The 19,368-nt window shown below is 34.1% G+C and overlaps 3 protein-coding genes across 7 annotated transcripts in view; 1 reads left to right on the forward strand and 2 right to left on the reverse strand.

Moving 5' to 3' along the window:
• Window positions 1-66: 66 nt before the first annotated feature.
• Window positions 67-2,749, reverse strand: LOC144850687 (glutathione S-transferase omega-1-like). Its single transcript, XM_078708063.1, has 6 exons — window positions 2,605-2,749; window positions 2,146-2,251; window positions 1,795-2,017; window positions 1,250-1,382; window positions 645-739; window positions 67-542 (listed from the first exon to the last, which is right to left on the reverse strand). Exons 1-6 carry the CDS (start codon window positions 2,639-2,641, stop codon window positions 420-422), a joined length of 717 nt encoding a protein of 238 aa, XP_078564189.1. The 5' UTR covers window positions 2,642-2,749; the 3' UTR covers window positions 67-419.
• Window positions 2,750-3,226: 477 nt separating this feature from the next.
• Window positions 3,227-10,236, forward strand: LOC144849575 (carbohydrate sulfotransferase 5-like). 3 transcript variants are annotated; one of them, XM_078706526.1, is made up of 2 exons: window positions 3,227-3,318; window positions 7,986-10,236. In XM_078706526.1, the coding sequence occupies exon 2, from the start codon at window positions 7,991-7,993 to the stop codon at window positions 9,251-9,253; it is 1,263 nt and encodes a 420-aa protein (XP_078562652.1). In that variant the 5' UTR covers window positions 3,227-3,318; window positions 7,986-7,990; the 3' UTR covers window positions 9,254-10,236. The 3 variants fall into 3 exon arrangements, with proteins under 3 accessions (XP_078562652.1, XP_078562653.1, XP_078562654.1); XM_078706527.1 differs by lacking the exon at window positions 3,227-3,318 and adding an exon at window positions 6,795-7,371; XM_078706528.1 differs by lacking the exon at window positions 3,227-3,318 and adding an exon at window positions 6,795-7,293.
• A 2,006-nt stretch (window positions 10,237-12,242) lies between these two features.
• Window positions 12,243-19,368, reverse strand: part of LOC144850653 (putative phospholipid-transporting ATPase IIB) — a 28,848-nt gene continuing 21,722 nt past the window's right edge. For all 3 annotated transcript variants that reach the window (XM_078708002.1, XM_078708003.1, XM_078708004.1), the window contains exons 18-22: window positions 17,711-17,775; window positions 16,783-17,003; window positions 15,740-15,848; window positions 14,870-15,131; window positions 12,243-14,591 (exon numbers count right to left, since the gene is read on the reverse strand). In XM_078708002.1, the coding sequence (XP_078564128.1) occupies window positions 14,455-14,591; window positions 14,870-15,131; window positions 15,740-15,848; window positions 16,783-17,003; window positions 17,711-17,775 (794 nt within the window). In that variant the 3' untranslated portion in view covers window positions 12,243-14,454. The remainder of the gene's footprint in view (window positions 14,592-14,869; window positions 15,132-15,739; window positions 15,849-16,782; window positions 17,004-17,710; window positions 17,776-19,368) is intronic.

Here is a 19,368-nt window from a genome sequence, read left to right on the forward strand (position 1 = left end):
GACATTTACGATGCAACTTAAAGTAAATATATAAAAGAAGAAAGAACCAGGATTTAACGTAATATATAAATTAAAGGTAAAAGTTTTAATAGTTTTAACTGCCTGTGTAAAATATACTCTAAATTCTTTAATAAGTAATATAAAATAAACATGTAAAAAGCATGATACAAAAACTCTTGACTAAAAATAAAACTTAATCTATGACTGTGCTATCGTGCCATTTTAAATAATATGATTTTTATGAAAATAAAAATATCCATATACTAAACTAAAATTATTTCGTCATAACAATTAGCATTAAATGCAAATTATATGCTAATTATATTATAATCAACACCATCACCACCATTTACTTAATGTAAATACTGTACATTTTAGTAAAAACATGAGAACTTTGGAAATGTGGCAATTACTGGTTTTTAGTAATCATATTGGAATAAGTTTTGCTTAAAATTGTTGAAATATTCTAAATGAATATCGTCTGGTATCGCAGCTTCTTTTACAGCAGGAGCAGCAATCATGTTTTTGCGCCATGTAAGAATCTGAGAAAAATAATTGTTAGATATAAGTAAAAAAAAAATGATGATGATGGTGTTAATAAATGAGTGTTAATAAAATAAATTTTAAAAATTATTTCTACTTACCGTTGGAAAATTGTCCTTGGGGAATGTATCATCCAGGAGTACCCAACGCTCAAACCAAGGCCACATTATGTAGTCAACCATCCCAGGCTGTGATCCTAGAAGAGATCATAACAGTACATAAAGTAAAATACAATGGGACACACCTATTTAGGGGACACTTCTATTAATTACTTTCCTGTGAAACAAAAGTGGGGACATAAATGTTTTAACACATGGCCAACCAATACTTGGGGGAACCCCAATTAAGGGGACAATTTGGGCCCACAAAGTATGCTGTAGGAGTGTTAGGGATTTGGCTATACTAGAGAAGTCTAGGAATGATTAGTTATGGCTGTGAACAAAACATACTTTCTGGTACCAAGAGGTTTCTTGAATGGGTGGCTGTGTTAAAATTAGGCTAGGTAGAAGGCCTAAAAATGTTTTAAGGTGGGTGGAAGACTTTGAAAGTGGGTTTCCTTGCCCACCTCTGCTCAGCATTAAATCCATGATACTTTTTTGCTTATACACACCCATCCCACTCCTGACAAATTTGGAGTGGACACACTAACACACATTCCAACACTGCGTAGAAAGCTCACCTCAAAACATTATTGACAAGTTCTTACCTCCAAAAAAAGTAGTTCCTCGTTCCACCAAGTTCTCCTGCAGTTTACCAACATTCTTTTCATATTCTTGTTGATAAAACTCCTCTTTACCTTCAACGGGATAAAATGTAAGCTTCATAAAATTAGGAAAAATCTGCAATAAAGAAAAAAAACGAAACATATTAGTCAGCTCTGTCAAATTTTTACTTTTTTTGTTTTAAATAACATACTTCTAAACACTTTTAGTAGTATAATAGTCTCTGAATAATAGCCATGTTCATTACAATCACACAGTGAGGGATAGTTACCTTAAATACTAAGCATTTCACTTTAAGCATATGACTTAAGTCAATATAATATTTAAGTATTTCTTTTTAAGTGGTATTTAATTAGATAGGAAAATTTTTACAATTGAATGGTGTTATGCTGCTGTCTTAAACATAAATTTTAAGGTCAACAATACTTTGTCGTCATGTAAAAAATAAATCCTTCCATCTAAAGGGATTTGAACCAAATACCCTAGTATTGACAACACCATTTTATGTCCACATTATATATACGCATACCTTACTGTTAAAGAAATCTATCAGCATACGATCTTTAGCTTTTGCAAGTGGATCCGTCGGCCATAGCGGGTTTTCAGCGAAGATGTCGTTGCCATACTCGCACGTGATGGTGGAGTCCCACACTATATCCTCATCTTTCTCAAGACATGGTGTTGTCCCATTTGGGTTTTTACTTGCGTACCATGTCGGCTTCTTCTTTAAGTGGATGTTAATTATTTCATAGCTTTACAACAAAAAACGCAAAAATATAATATTATTAATTCAAGAAATTGAAATGTCTATCTAGGCCCTTATTAGTCGAGAAAGAGGGTAGAGAGTCATAAGTCATAAAACAAATAAAAAAATATTTACTTTGCCGACTTAGCTGCTAATACTAATCGAGTTCTCTGGGAGAAAACACAGAATCTGTTACTGTACAATCGCAATAAACCCTTTTTTAGAGGTGGTAGTGGAGCATCTGTGAACGAAAAAACAATTAAATAATAATAATAGATTACTGTATATTATTTAGTGTAAATTGGCAATTAAATTTAAGCATGCATAAATAATTTGGGGATTCTCCAGAGTAGGTTGGGTTTTTTATTATCACATTTATATTACATATAAAAGCAAGTATATTCGATTGCATAGCCTCAAGTAACATGATCACTTCCTGTTAAGATGTTTACCAGGTACTCGCATACTTTATCCAGATGACTGAACCACAACCACAGGAAGTGGCTCTGCCCAACCACAGCCTAGAATGCTACACTAAACGGTAAACACTAAAATAATACATCTAAAACACACAATTCAGTTCTCTATACTTACCCACTTCTAAATGTTTGGTTTCTTCAACAACAGGCATAGTTTTTTCACAACAATTGTTTGAACAAAATTAACTAAGCACGCAGACGATAAAAAGTACGCAACTAAAAGTACCGGTAATAATTTGGATAAGATGACTCGTCATAAAACACCTGAGGATTCAGCCAATCAAAGTTAATAATCTAGTCACCTGACTTAACTATAAGTACGGTCCATCATAGAAAAAATGATTTAAACTATTAATTCAATTGACAATTTAATGTTGTTAGCAAATGATAAATAACTAATTTATAATCAAATAACTAATTGATACATTTTAGGCTACAAAAGTTTGAAAGATAAGAGAACCTACAAATAATATAGGCCTATATATAACTTTATAATAACTTTCTTAAAATAAAAAAGTAGTTGATAGTTACAATTGTCTTTTGTTAATCTAACTGAAATTTACAGTGACCAATAATTACGTGATCTCAAAATAAAGTTTAAAAGAAAAAAAGAATATTAATATATAAATCTGAAAACATTGACATAAAAGAATTTTAGCAATGCCGCCCTCTATCAACGAATATAATCTTAGTTTGGAAATTTAAGAACTTTATCGTGCATAGTTCACAGTTGGCGATAAGTTGTTACTCGATACGGACTGCTAAATGGTGACTCACAACATGGATTTATACTAGAGAATGTGTATTGTCGTTTGCCTATAGGAAGTTGGTAAGTTTTGCTTGAATAAACTCACTGATTAAATTGTAGAAGTAGAACTCTCAAATATGGTTTACACGACGTCCAATGCATGTCATAGGTCTAAACTAACAAAGTATTAATATTGTATAATATTTGGACGGATAACAAGGTGAGTAAAGTATTGTGAATCCACTTACCCACCCCCAACCACTCACAATCACATCTCTATAAAGTCCATCAATGAAGAAATTCAAATCCTGAAAGACACCTTCTTTCATTAGACTATATAGGTAAATTTTCTTCGTAAACCTAAATATGTTGTCTGTTCTCTTTCTGTGAATGGTACATTTAGCTCCTTTACTACTGAGTAATTAAATTGCGCGAAGAATTACTCATCTCACTAGCCATATGGCATGGAGAGTAGTAGTAGTGGTCATCGTACAAGATGTACAAGCACGATAAAATCTTATGTGAACGATATGTTGCGGACGGTCTTGGTGCTTTATATATGATTAATAGATTCCCCGAGTCAGACTGCCAGTTCAAGTTTCATGCGTCGGCGATTTTACGAGGTGTTTGTTTTTAAATGAGTACGTGTTTATTGTACCACCCAAGTTTATTTATAATTAAGTTGGATGGGGTTCAACATAAATTGGAGTTGGTTATCATTTATTCATTGTCTTGTAAAATGACTAAACATTAATAGATGTCAAATATTATCCTCGCTCCGTCATTACGTCACTACAGGGAGGTTTTCCACCAGACAAGGCCAGACAGACAGTGGTTGTCAATAAAGCTCATCCTTTTTTGACCATGCTGGGTCTGATGAAAACACTACACCTCAACTATGGAACGCTAAAATGGTATCATTAGAAAGTCCACTAAATTAAAATCTACTGTGTAAATGAAAGCATGGAGGTTACATCCTGCATGATAAAAGTAATCAACTTTGTTTGTCTCGTTGGCGTTGCATACTCAGTGGTCTAAAGACAGCAATCGTTAGCTGCTAATGTAATCGCTTGTTAATAATTCCTTCCGTATGTTTTGCTATATAAATTAACTTCTACTAGACCTAGTAAAACCTAAATTATGCATGATATTGCATATTCGCAGTTATACACAAATACATCACTGTATAATACTGTATAATTGAAATATAATGTGATATTTAGCAAAAACCGTAGTTTCAGTTTCATCGATCGTTTCAGAATCAATTGGAATTATTTGTACACACCAACATTTATATTAGACGTTTGTAGTATTGTAGCCTCATGGCTGGTCAATCTGGCCAGACTTCGACATTGTGCTGTTGGTCCTCTCTCCTGAACCTCTAGAATCCGCCAAAAGTCGCGAGGAACCAATGGTGAGGAATATCACAATATATCGAAAGCTACCCAATACAGTAATGTCCAAATGGGCCATGTTCTGTTCTAGATATTGACCACATTAATTTGCCATGATGTTACGTTGACTTTGTCTATAGAGATCTCATACCCTCAGACTGACCATGTTGTACCACGGTGCTCCATGTGCGTCCCATAGTTCACTGGCGCACCATATATAATTGGTCACATTCTCGTTCACACGTCTTTCTCAGGAAAACATGTCCACACTATTCATACTCCGAGTTTATGATATTTCATTACTGATAGCGGAAACAATCTTTAAATTTAGCAAAGTTCAACGGAATTCTATAATTACCGGCTGAAGCACAAATTAACGTGACCTAGGCATAGATTAATTTCTCTTCAGTTACTGGAGAATTTTAAGATTGTAGTTTGCATTCCTCCGCACAATTCTTTCAGCCCCTTGTTATGTTATCAAAAGAGATTTCGAGGTCATTTTATAAAATTAAATTTTATTGAGATTTTTATCGGTGATCTTATCGTTGATCTTATCGTTGCTTTTGTTGAGATTGATTCAGATATTTATATTGTAGGCATTTCTCCATTTATTAAAAATTAGTATTAGTCGAAGAAAATAAATAGAAAATGGATATAAAAATAATGAGTTGAGGCGCACGCATGTTTTCTGCAATATAGGCCTGTTGTGTAGGCCTCTACATTATTTTGTATTTCCCCCAATCCATTTAATATCATCTTTTAAACTTTAATTGAACTTGACTAATAGAACAGCGAAACCTGTACATAATAGATAGAATTCATAAGATCACGATATTCGATGTAAATTGTAAGCCAGGCTATGTTAACCCGGCAAGCAACAACTGGCGAACTTCACGGGAAATCTTGCCGTTTGACACCAATTAAATTAAAGAAAAATAAGCCTAGAGCATCGAGGGGATTGCTATCAAGAAAAAGTTACAATTGTTCAATGGTTTATGGATGGAACAAAATGCATACGACAAATATGACCTGGGCCCGGTGGGTCAATCACTCTGTCCAACTGAAACAAAAAATAAAATAAATATAGGCCTAGATTAATTTATATACTTTACGCCTCCGCAATTGAAAATGTTATACGGTATTTTGTCTGTATCCGGCCGGAGAGACTTGCTTTATGTACCGTGGAGTTCACACTTTTATTATATTTTGATTGTTGTTTTCTTTGTTAAAATCACTTCCTATAATTTAACAATGAAATGGATATAGTAACAGATACTAGGTCATTGGATCTTTCATGGAGTGTGGATCTTTGAATAAAAAGTCAGCCGAGTATGGCGCGCCATAGCCGAGGTCGGATAAAAACCAGTCAATCGTTTCCTAAGAATAATTATATATCATATTTACTGACTTCTGGCTAACTTTATCGTTACGGTTTTATATGGGTAAGTGTGTAAAAATGTGTTTTTCAGCCTGTTCAGGTGAATTTTGAAATACTGTATCAAAATAGATTGTGTATACTCAACCACCCCCTTCACTATAAAACTAGTTTTACTCTTTGATATGATTGATATTCCCAAATATGGTAGTGATATGACATCATCATGTCCATAGGCACATTTATATTTTGTTGTCACATAAAGTTTGATAGTGTAGACAGAAATTTTATTCTATTACTAATAACGCTCATTTGGGTCATCCCAATTAAGGGGAACCCCCCTAAATATGGGGACATGTTCTCGTGAAACGAAACAAGGGGAACGGCCAAGCCTATTATTCAGTGGACACTCCTATTCAGGGAACACCCTTATTTAAGAGGACACTTTGTTAGGTGGTGTATCCCCACCTCCGCTCCAAAAAAAAGGTGTCCCCTTAATAGGGTTCTACTGTACGTATTAAAGGATATTATGCATTCAGCATTCGTAAAATTCAACCTTGGGGGTAATTGAACAGGTTACATTTTGTTCTGTTGTAAATTAAAAGGCCGGAAATTGATTTGAAACGTCTGTCAGATGATCGAAATCATGCAACGATATGATGCAACGTTAAAGATCTAAATCGTATCAATGTAATATCATAGCATATTCAGATCATACCGTATTCTTAGCACAACACAACATACTTATCTAATTTGATCTAGGTTAGACTACTTTATACTACAGTATTACATTTCACTATGGTATGGTAGGCCTACTTTTGAAAATTACACCGTTTTCCGGCGTAAAAACATCGCCAATGGTCGAGGAATTTGACGTGCGTGTTTAAACCTGTACCGTACCGGTACCTCCATGTTTAAACTTTGATGAAGACGATAATTCGATCGCTATTACGTGATCTTCATTTTTCCATCGGTACCGGATGAAATGACCCCTAGTAATAGACAGACAATACCAGTAAATTTACCAGGCCAAGTTGATATTCTTGTACTGTAGGCCTATTTGATTACCAATACTATTGAATAGGATGGTGATACACCAAGACGTGAGATAATTAAGTCACACATGACGTGCCATAACCAAACAAAAATCCTCATCTTTCGAATGTGAATGCTCAAATACAGGGAGAATTTTACAACTCCCTGCTCAAATATACATGTTAACGGTGTGACGTTTATGCCTAGAGGTTAATTCGGCTGATGTTGTGGTCAATACAATCAAAGACAAAGGTGATAAACACTAATATTAATGTTTAATTGAGGGAGGTTGCCATTTGTAGGTGAACGGACGGAAAGAAACAGTTTCCGGTGAGTGTAGCGTGGTATGTGGTGCTTGTTTAACCTACAGTCTTTAACCAGATGTGGCATATTACTATAGGGCCAAGCACGGCGCAAGGTCGATAACTGTGTTGGCACAGTTGACGGTTCTTTTGTAGTCTTTTTAGACTTAAACAGTGGTTACAGGGGTTAAAATGTAGCTATTTAATCATCTGCCACTAAAAACATTACCGTAACTGCCTACGGTATTTGACGATGATGTATAAAATGTTTGTACAGTACATTTAAACGACTAATATTTTAGGACTTGTATTAACAACAATAGCGTCGACACCCCAAGGACACCGAGGGGGGCGACGACGACGACGGAAAATACGACGAATAGGCGACAGGTTTACATTATATTATGAAACGGACGATTATCGCAGACGACGGCCAATGATGACGTTGACGAAAATCACCAACATCATCATGACAAAACAAGCTGACGTATGAATAGCCTACCATACCTCCATGAGCCTACGGTACGATAACGGCAATCAGAAAAAGTACATAATGAACGGAGACTGCAGAACTAAGACTACTGAATATTTAATGTTACTCATTTCTAAAATTAATGTTCATACGGGTTTCTTTTCTTTCAGTGCCCATGAATCTTCGTCGTTTATTCTACCGCCCACGGGCCTGTTGCTCCTTCGCCGTCATCACGTACGCCTTCATCCTTGCTGTTATATTTACATTCATACAGACTGCCAGCGAAATCTTACTAGAGACGTATAAACATGGCAAGCAACGTAGCCAAGTTCCTGGCGAAGCAGCGGACCAAAGCCCTCAACTCGCTCAAATCATCCGTCGTAGTATACTCAACTACGGTCCTGGGTTCCAAGTGTTACCGTCGTTGTTTTCAAGACGTGATAATTCAGAAGAGTTTGTACCAAAAGATCCATCACATATCCTGATAATCACTAACCGGAGATCCGGGTCAAGTTTCTTAGGTCAATTATTTAATCAAAATAAAAACGTGTTCTTTCATTTTGAACCTCTTAAAAGTATAGAACAGAAAGTGCCGAGAGAATATTTCGCGGGAAATTCTACGGAGATGATATCTGATATTTTTAATTGTCGTTTCCCGCCAAAACATTCGTTGTTGAATTTTTACAGTAAAAATTATTTGCATCGTTTGTCTAGTCGAGCTTTATCTACGCCACCTCTGTGTGAACCGGAGACAAACGTAGGACCAAAAAGAACATGTAAGGCGCTAAAGTCGGTAACAACACATGACGAGTGTCTGAAATATAAAATATTTGCAGTAAAAACAATTCGCTTTGCTAAGCTCCAAGATATTGAATCGTTAGCACGTGACCAGTCGTTTAACTTGAAGATCATACATCTGGTGCGTGATCCAAGAGGTACGTTTATCAGTCGCGCAAAGAGCGAGAAAAAAAACAGTATGGACATGACGCCAGATGAGTTAAACAACGTAAGGTATCTTTGCTTACGTATGAAACAGAACTTAGAATTTGTTACGAATAAGCCAACACCTGATTGGCTAAAAGATATTTATAAGATCGTCAGGTATGAGGACATGGCACGAAAGCCTGAAGAGACGGCGCAGGATTTATATAAATTTGCGGGTCTTGGAAAGCTTCCGCGTCACGTGGTACAGTGGATTACGAACAACACACAGACGTCTAGCGGAGACTCGTACGCCGTCAGTCGTAATTCGTCGGCAACATGGCAGGAATGGCGGAACAGCATCCCGTTTGAGACGTCGGTCGGAATACAAGACGTCTGTAGAGATGTCTTGAGAATGCTAGGATACAGGGAAGCACCGATGCAATACTTATTAAGAGATTTTAGGGAGGACTTACTAAGCCCTTTGCCTGATATATGGAACTTTACGAGGCACTAAATAGAAACAAGGCTAAAGCTCTGTCTCCACTATAAAAACTATATAGTTCGAAAAAAAAGTGTGGTGTGCCCAAATGTGGTGGCGATATGACGTCATCGTGTCCAAATTATGAGCACATCACATTTTGTGTCACATAAAGTTTGATGGTGTAGACAGAGCTTGAGGGGAATCACAATTTTGCTATAGTATAATAAGGACAATTGGTTTTTGGGTTCGGTATATATGCGGGGTTTTAGATGAAAAGAATCAATAGATGTCTTCGCATCATCACAACATTTATGATCTTACCACCTTCTTAAAAACTACCGTGTTACGATGCGGTAGTGTCAGACCCGACGCAACGCACTACCAGTAGTACATTGTGATAGTTTAGGCCTAACTTTTCTTAAACAATTTTGATTATTAAAGTCTAAAATTTATTTTATGAAATAAGTGATGTACACGTTTGATACGGTGGTGTGTATGCCTAAATATGTATTGTTTTCTTTGTTGTTTTAGTACCTGCAGTACCGTAAGGCTTAACGGTGTCGTGTTTTTTATACACGTAATGAATTACGTCATTTCGTACGTCAAAGCGCAATAAATGTTTTATTTATATATTTGTAGAGTAAGCATTTTAAAGAAACTACTGTATTTTGCTAAAACATAAACTTAACTTAGGTTTAACTTATTCTGAATTTGAATTGTCTTTCAACGAAAAAAAATGGAGTCGGGGCCAGTACTTGAGTGTACACTAAAATAATTATATTATAACACGTAGAGGGTTTTTTACCGTACGAGCAAAAGGAGCACAAACTATTGAAAACAAATGATGGAACGCAACAAAAAAATATTATGACGTCACAAGCCAACATTTGCCCAATGACGAGACGTTTTAGTTTTAAGGCATTATTGAGATGAAATATTGAAATTAACACACTGTATAAATAATATTTTTAAATTATGAGAGTTAGCTTTTTAGATAATAAAATGGGAAAGCACATTGTAAATGATGTCGTTTTATTTTTTTGCGATTAGGCCTATAAAATTAGAAACCGGTTACTGTAACTAAAGAAGCATAAACCGATAATCAATAAAGCGATACTCAATAAACCGATAATCAATGACAGACTAACAATAACAGACTTTACATTTTGGCTGCTGACCTAATCAGTACGGTTTACTAATTCAAATAATAATTTTCATTGACATTTTTGACTGGATGAAGCCTGAAGGGTCCAATTTAGTTCCGCGAACCTAATTTGGCGCGACACCGGCGCTATATCGACTGCCAAAGAGGAACCGCCAAAGGATCACATACAATAATCGCCTGTGGCCTTTTTCACTCTATCCATCGGGCTAGGAAAACACCGAAAACAGTGTGGGAATGGAAGGAAGTGGAGCGGCGGAGGAGAGGGGTTGGGTGAGGGGGAATTGATTGAAAGACTGAAGTGGCGAATTAGTACTGAAGTAGGGTAAGCTTAGAATACTGATGACTTCAATTAAAAAGATACAGTGTATCCTGTGCCTAATTAATTAAATTAACTTGACCACCACGTAGCTCGATATAATGTAACGCAATTCGTGTCATAAAATCTGAGCCGATTGCTTTTATGTTTACACAATATTACTTAACAGTGTGTGGTCTTGGTTTTTGATTAGATTAATACTTGGACACGCAACTACAAAACGTAAAACACGTTATAGTAAAGATTATATCGTGGTATATTGAACATGGTGAAATGGACCCGATAAGTTCCAAGTAACACGATGTTCTGCTCCATTGAGCAGGATCATCATGTCATAATATCATCATTATCTCCACCTATATGAAGCTATTATAAGAAAGGGATTATTACCTGCTAAACATGTTATGCTATCGTTCTACGAACAATAACTATAAGAAAAGTAAATGAATAGTTCCATTATTCGTTCATTATATTTGATATTACAGTATTATCGCTGTCAACAACATTTTGTTCAGTCCATCAAACTCTTTGAAATTCTTAAACGGAAGTAAACATATTCCCACGGGAAAATTATTTCAAATTTAGCATCCTTTAACTGTGTAGTATTTATATGACCATTGGCATAGTTATAGCGACGGAAATAATCTTTAATTTTAAATTTCCATTACAACTGTGGAGAGATTGTATCCTGGTCTCAGCTTAGGAACAGAAACTCGTAACAGTTCTTATGCCTGGCTGCGACAAATACCAACAGTACTGTATGTTCATATTCTCCGCGGCAGGGAACAACTGATCGTGTCGCAGCCACAGATAAACCGGAGCTCAGCATCCTGTTGTTAGATTGCCTTGCTTTTATGAGTAGTTGAAAGGTTTCCGTCGGTCGGTCTGTCGATTTAACGCTTCAAAATGAATGCATCAAACACTCGCTTCCGAAACGTACCATGTTGGTGGTGGATTAGATTCAGCAACAATTTCCGTCGAAATATTAAAGAAATTACAGATTAAAACGAAAAATATAAAACAAAAACATGTTGTTTACTAATTAAACTTTATTAGTCAACCCTCTACTAATATATGTCTCTTGAAAATAATTGTATAAATTTCAAAAATAAGTTACTGAATTTTAAATTCAACCATTTCCCTTTAAATTTAAAGTAGATCCATTTCCATTTCACCAAATATAAGCGAAGATTGCATTTAATTAATCATACTATACTGGAATAATGAAAGACAATGTTTGTATACAACAAAAATAAACTAAAAATAAACTTTTCGATCCACAGCGTTACGTGAACGTTATTTAACAAACGGCCACACACACGTCATCGTTACATCATAACAAACGGTTACGTCTGCGTAAAAGGGGCGGAGCGTACGTTATGTGTTTGAGATTGAATGCAAGTTTGTCGCGATGACCGACAATTGTAACAAATGTATATGCAAAACATATAATATATTATATTGCTCACACAAATCTAAATACAACATTTATATATTATATATGGTCAATCTAAAAACACATTATTTTGTATTTATTTACAACAACAATATAATCCTATACGAAACCTACAGTACAAAAAAACAAACTTTGTAGTTTATCACAAATATTCACAAACAAGTTCGTTCTTGTTTTGCTACGAAAAAAAAACCTACCACAGATATATTATATAATAAATATTAAATCCACTTATTCATTGATCTGTGTATATTGTGTATGTAGCAACATCTAAAACAAACTTATATCAAACACTATACAATGTATACAGAATTTGTGCAGAAATGTATACAGCAAGAAATTGTAAAAGTTTCTATAAAAATAAGTTTTGTTTTGAACATTGTGGCACGCGCAGTAGAGTCTTAAACTGTTAAGCGGGGACTTTAACCGACAGACCACGGCAATACCGTATTACCATAGAGATATGAGTGGATATCTCTATGGTATTACCGAATTTTTCTATGATACTGGGCAATTATTGTCGTGATGTGGGGATATAACACTGAGAATCGGGTATACAATTTCGGTAATACAAAAACACAGTTAAGTTGTGCACAGCTGCGGACGTGCTCATAAAGGAACATTCTTCAAGACATAATAAATAATGAAACAAAAAGGCTAAAAAGTACTACTGTACATTCAAACTCTCATTCGGTCTGGCGGTCCGGCCAGAGAAAACTCGGGCTTACGTCCAATTTACACAGACGAGCGGTTACGGTAACAATATAGAATCTATGTTGATCCGTGTGACCATTTGCACACAACGATAGACACAGATTCTACGTGGGACAAACTACGCTTACCGTTTTACCGCTCGTCTGTGTAAATTGGCCTTTACGTTACGTTTTTTAAGCGCTGTGGTTCGCACGCGTACGTTTTGTACCATATCCAAAAAAGTGTGAACCCCGCCCCCCCCCCCTCCCCTCAGCACCATTTTCAGTAGACTGTTGACTACTGTAATCTGAAGAACAAGACTAATTCAAATTGTATTGTAGTATAACAAAATACATTAGTATTATTGACATTCGGAATTCACTTGATTTCGTTTATATGATAGAGTATACTGCTTTTAAAATGTTGTTTTTTTTTGTTTTGTAAAATTGTAGTTTACCCAAACTAGATGCATTAAATTATAATTGTATACACAAAGTTGTAGCTGTTATCTGAACAAATAGGTAGGCTATACGTGTCAATTTTGAGTTGCCTTGTCAAGCCTACTCAAAAAATTAAAGATAGTTGTTAAAAATGAACGACAAGTGGGTTTTGGTACAGTGATGATATTGTGACGAATAACAATAAAAACTTCAATCAAATAATCTTTCAAGGTATTCTTTCTTTGAAACCATTGAATATTTCACGACCCTGATCTTTCCTTAAAATCAGTGAACCATTTTAAAATATCTATGGTTGTAAATTAAATTTATACAAAGAGCGCAAATTTAAAGGTTTAAAAATAGAGTTACTGTGAGAATAAAGCTTCATTGTGACTTCTTGGACGCAACGCAAAGACATAAGCGCACCAAAAGTAATTTGACCAATCATGACGCGATGGATCATCCGAACTGTGGCTTATGATTGGTCAATTCACTTGCGTTGCATCGACGTCGGTGCGTTCAAGTGTGAATCAAGCATTACGCAGTGAATATCATGCCTAATACTTTACTGCAGTAACTGATTCATTAAAAAAATTTAGTAGTAAAAATGATTTTCCTTTCTCTGTGCATGTTTCATTAAATTCATGTTTCCCAATTTAATCACCATATGTTCTCACACAACATATGTTTTAATTATTAAGGTGGCGAGATATATATTAGCTGTTGGTTAAGAATAGACATAGTAATTTACTACTGTGTGAGAGTACACTTTTTCCCACACAAACTTATTACCATTATCTAATATGTGCGCATTTTCTATAATTGCTTAATTTATAGCAATTTTACTTATCAACAAAAACATTACTGAAATACATAACAGTATTTATCAAAGTGTATCATTTTTTTATTTTGTTTAAAGCCAGCTAGGCCTTCAAAGTTAATTTAATCTATGAGAAAAATTAATAAAACTTCAATAAAACATAAATTAAGTGTTTTATCAATTTATCATGAGATAAAAATTACATTGTATGTAAAATTAAATTCCATTTGGTATATTGAAATTCAAAAAGAGAAAAGGAATTACATTTGCAGTTCGAAAACATTCAATACCCTGAAATAGAAAATGTCTTATTCTGAAAGTTTTCAGTAACTTGGGGGTCTGAATTATTCTGAAAGTTTTGAGTAACTTGGGGGGCTGAATTTCTTTCGTAGATATTTGAGAATATAAAGAGGTACACAACTAAATAATGTTATCACTGTTACTTTCCACCAGAAAGGCCAAGTTGTAATGAATTCTCGATCTGTAATAAATAAATTATATTAGATTAAAATTAATTGAATTAAATAGTAATGATTAAATTACGATGATTAAATCTAATAAAGCTTAAGTTTCAGTATTGAACAATATAGATAATGGTTGATTCCATTATTTATTAGGGGTATAATTAAACAAAATGGCATTTATTTGTTTATCCAAGTAAGTAGAAAGGCAAGCTAGCTAATCTTGAGTGTGATGGTTTTCTTTACAACATCATTATAATAATTAATAAGTATATATATAATATAATACAGTACTTACCAAAATATTCATCAAATATGAACAACGACGCAACATACACACACAAACTGAGCAACTCCGCGACCGCCATCAGCCAATGCCAGGTACGTATCGTCAACGCAACCATTAATAACTCAGTGATGATTAACGCGGTGAACGAGATTGCGACAATGTGGATGAACTCACCGCTAAACAGCCAGAGGGCGCCATACATTATAGCGCCCCCTTGAAATATACTAATTAACACCCATATAAAGAACATCTTAAAGGATAACTCACGACCCTGAGAGTAATGAAAAAAAATAAAATAAAAAATCAATCAATTTTTTTAAAGAATTAGTGAAATTAATTAGTGAAATAAACCAGTCTTTCTCCAATTAAAGACAACTTTAGGCAGGTTTATTTTATTATATGTCAAAACCTACATTTGATGTTCATTTAAAAGATATATTGTCCCCCTAAAAAAATATTTTTTTAAATTTTTTTGTTGAATATGTTATTTTAATGTCACATAATAGTTATTCACTCTCACAAAAAATTGGGTCTGAAAAAAATGTATTTACCTGAGAAAAATGTAATTTAAAGCAAAAAATGGTCATATTGTCTGGAAGACAATGAGTTTTTGGGTAATTTAACTGTTTATTTTGTCTTTTTATAGGTGAAATAATTTTTTTCTCCCGTTTTTTTTCTTATGGAAGTGAACAACTTCATTAAAACTGCAAAATGGCCTATTCAAAGTCCGATTTTAATGATTTCATGATTTTGGGGGACAATACATCTTTAACATAATAGTATGGCTTTGAATTGCAGTGATCGTTTAGTGGAGTTAGTTGTATGCAGATCAGGATACCATAATTTATCATGTAAACAAATTATGATATTAGATATTACCTTTAATAAATCTTTATATAATTCTGGATAAAGCATTGCAGTCTCAGCATTAACATCTTGATCCAGCACAAGTAAGAATACTGGTAACATAGTGTATGCAGTTACATACCTAGTGAAAATGAATGAAACTTAAAACATAACCAAAAGTATAATATCAGTAAAACAGCAAAAACTACCAATTTGTAAAACTATGTGCCGTGCATATGTCGTGTGTAAAAGTGTGTAAAGCTCTGTCTACACTATCAAACTATTTTGACAAGAAAGTGTGATGTGGCCAAATATGGTAGTGATATGTTCAAATATGGTAGTGATATGACATCATCATGTCCATATATGGGCACATCACATTTTTTGTCACATAAAGTTTGATAGTGTAGACAGAGCTTAAGATAAATTGTAAAATGTCTAATCTCTGCATTTCAAAGACATTTGATACAGAAAATACAAACTATGTTGGATTGAAAGGAAGCTGAATGATAAACTTTGCCATTATATTTGATAATAAAAAACAATGAAAACTTATTATACTGTATAATTATATACTTTGCATTATTTCAGGAAATTATACACAATTTGATACAAAATGTAAAGCTCTGTGTACACTATCAACTAGTTTGATAAACTTAAAAAGTGTGATGTGGTAGTGATATGACATCATCTTGTCAATATATCGGCACATCACATTTTTTTCACACATTAAGTTTGATAGTGTAGACAGAGCTTAGGAAACTGTGGGTGCATTTCAATCTGGACCTCTATGTTAGCTTGCAGATTGCCATGGGAATGGACCAGGGGAGAGTGGAACATACTGCTCGTCCAAATTGGAACCATCAAGTACCTGTAGCTTGGTGGTTAAGATGCCTTCCTTCCAATCCCAAGGTCCAGGGTTCAATTCTGACCTAATGGCATAACCCTTTCAACTCCACTCCCTAAGCCTCAAATGAGACTTGGTTTATAAGCAAGATATACTGTAGTTTAATATCCATCCTGCATTTGGCGAGTTACTTAGATTTTTACTTAAATAATGAAGATTTTAAACCTACCCTACTGTCAGAATCCCTTGATAAAGTGCGACTGAAGAAAAATAAAACACGGAAGAAAAGATGGCCTGCATTGTGGAGATGATCAAACCTCTATGCATGACAAACTGACTAAGCGCAGCCGAGCGTTTGTAACTGTTGCGTCCATGAACAATCAAGAGAGATCCAAGGTGTTTGAATTGGGTGATAGAGAAGTCTGCGGCCAATGACGCATGTTTTCCTTCCTAAATAAAATAAATCATTGAAAACTAAATAAATGGCTTTCTCTTTAACACATCATTAAAAAGATTTTTATGTGGGGGTGAGAAGTGATAGGTCCCAGATTTTGAAATAGAGACAGCTCAGGACCTAAGAATTGTAAGTGCTGAATGCAAACTAATTCTATCTTTTGCATTGTTGCAATTCTCAAAAACTCGTCCTCCTGTCTAGATCTACCTATTATATGAATGAATTGAAATATTTTATTTATTTATACTGGGCGACCTCTTTAGTCAAAGACTGGTCTCCCAGAGGGCCCAGTTATAATCAGTGGCTGTGATGTACTAATACACTGTGGTAACCCCCTACTCGTCTCGAAAGATGTACTAGGTTTTTTTAAGTGCACACGAGCTAGTTGTGTACACTGAACCTACGGTTTATAGTCCTTATCCGAGAAGACTCGTTCTACCACCATGGTGGGGTTGCATTAAACACAAAAATATAGTGGGGTTGCTTCTGGCATTGATACATTTATTTAGTTTGCTTGTAAAGCCTTGTCTACTATCAAACTTTATGTGACAACAAAATGTGATGTGCCCATATATGGACATCATGATGATGTCATATCACTACCATATTTAAGCCTATTACTACCATATTTGGGCACATAACACTTTTTTGTCAAACTAGTTTCATAGTGTAGACAGAGCTTTAGAATAATAAAAACGCCAACCTTTCCAACGATACCAACGCCTACATTAGCTGCCTGAATCATACTAACATCATTGCCACCGTCACCTATGAAAACAAACACAGTTGAGGTAAAATGTTAAAAGACAACAATCAAATAAGCATCTACTTTCTTTCAAAAACACAAAACATTACAAAAGAATCCTTTTTTTATAATATAAATTAAAATCTCTGAATATAACATTAAATTATGTAGAAAATGAAATTCTATTTTAACTTTTAATGAACTTAAATAATTTTTCTTCAACATATTAGGGTACTATACTATATAGGTGAAAGTACATACAGTAAAGTTCATCCAGTAATATGTTCTGACAACATTTGAGAAAAATGTTTGATCTAAAAATAGGTTAAATTTGGGTTAAATATATTTATTTATTTTACAATTTATTTTACAGTTTTCTATTTTTATTTATTCCAAAAGAGACATCACAAAGAATATCCTAATCCTGTCATTTTTTAGTTCATTTTATGTTATGTAACTTTTATTTTTTTCTTTATTTTTTACGAAGACAAATAAAGTTTCTTGTATCCTGTAATATGATTTGATTATATGTTGGTTGTTTTTAATTTTAAGATGTTTTGTTTAACTTGTTTGACTGGACCCTACCCTATGTGGTTAAGTCAATAAATTATATGATTATTGATAATTTGTCCAGTTATGCAAGAAATGTACATTAAACATACTCAGCATGTTTTAATGTTAAGCTTAGTAATTATAGCAACAGGAAATAAGAAAGGAAATCAAAGAGAGATCCAAGAACATAAACGATGAAATCATAATCCTATCAATTTACAAATAACATGAATACGGATGTAAAAATCCAAGCAAAACTGAGATTAATTTAAGAAAATGAAAAAAAAGTAACTTAAAAATTCCCTGTAAACTATATATATTAGTACAGTAAGCCATGCATGTAGTTATTACTGAATTATTACGCCAGCCTAGTGTTCTGAAGGTCATGGGTTTGACTCCCATTTGAGAATTACTTTTTTTCGCAAGTATTCTCAATGTACTTAATATAAAGTACAAATTACATCAGAATAGGGCAAAACATCTGACCAATTATTACAGTATAGTACAGCAACTAATACAATACACTGCTTAATTATTTTATTGAAGGGAAATTGAAATAAAAGATTTATTCCAAAATAGTATTGAAAATAGATTGTTTATAGCACATGGAATCCCAACCCTTCCGCCCCAGATACGAGCAGGAAATTGTTGATTTGATTATATTTAGGTTGGGCAAGATACAGAAAATTTGATCAATTTATGAAAAATGGAAAAAACAGTGTAGATTTTATATAGTAAAATGTATTATTCAACAAAATTTTCAGTTTATAGAATTTACTAAATCAATTGAGCATCATGTTTGACCTTTGAACAATTAATTTATTCATTATTATAACATCCTTCATAATTATCTGTTAATTATTCTATTATGAAATCTTTCTGGTATAAATTAACAATGTTTGCATGTTTTGCTACGTGTCCACATGTGTTTATTCTTTGCACCTCTAGGTTTTTTATAAGTCTTATTCTAAAGCTCTGTCTACACTTTATGTGACAACAATGTGATGTGCCCATACATGGACATTATGATGTCATATCACTACCATATTTGGGAATATCACTAC

Source organism: Antedon bifida, chromosome 8, assembly GCF_963402885.1.
Source record: "Antedon bifida chromosome 8, ecAntBifi1.1, whole genome shotgun sequence".
Taxonomy (NCBI): Eukaryota; Metazoa; Echinodermata; class Crinoidea; order Comatulida; family Antedonidae; genus Antedon; species Antedon bifida.

What these genes read in the sequence shown, in the direction of transcription:
- LOC144849575 (XM_078706526.1), top strand. Translation starts at nt 7,991, where the DNA reads ATGAATCTTCGTCGTTTATTCTACCGCCCACGGGCCTGTTGCTCCTTC.
- LOC144850687 (XM_078708063.1), bottom strand. Translation starts at nt 2,641, where the DNA reads ATGCCTGTTGTTGAAGAAACCAAACATTTAGAAGTGG. An exon ending in TTAGCAGCTAAGTCGGCAAA is followed by an intron (nt 2,018 to 2,145) that starts GTAAATATTTTT and finishes TTTGTTGTAAAG; the next exon opens with CTATGAAATAATTAACATCC. An exon ending in CCAAGGACAATTTTCCAACG is followed by an intron (nt 543 to 644) that starts GTAAGTAGAAAT and finishes TATTTTTCTCAG; the next exon opens with ATTCTTACATGGCGCAAAAA.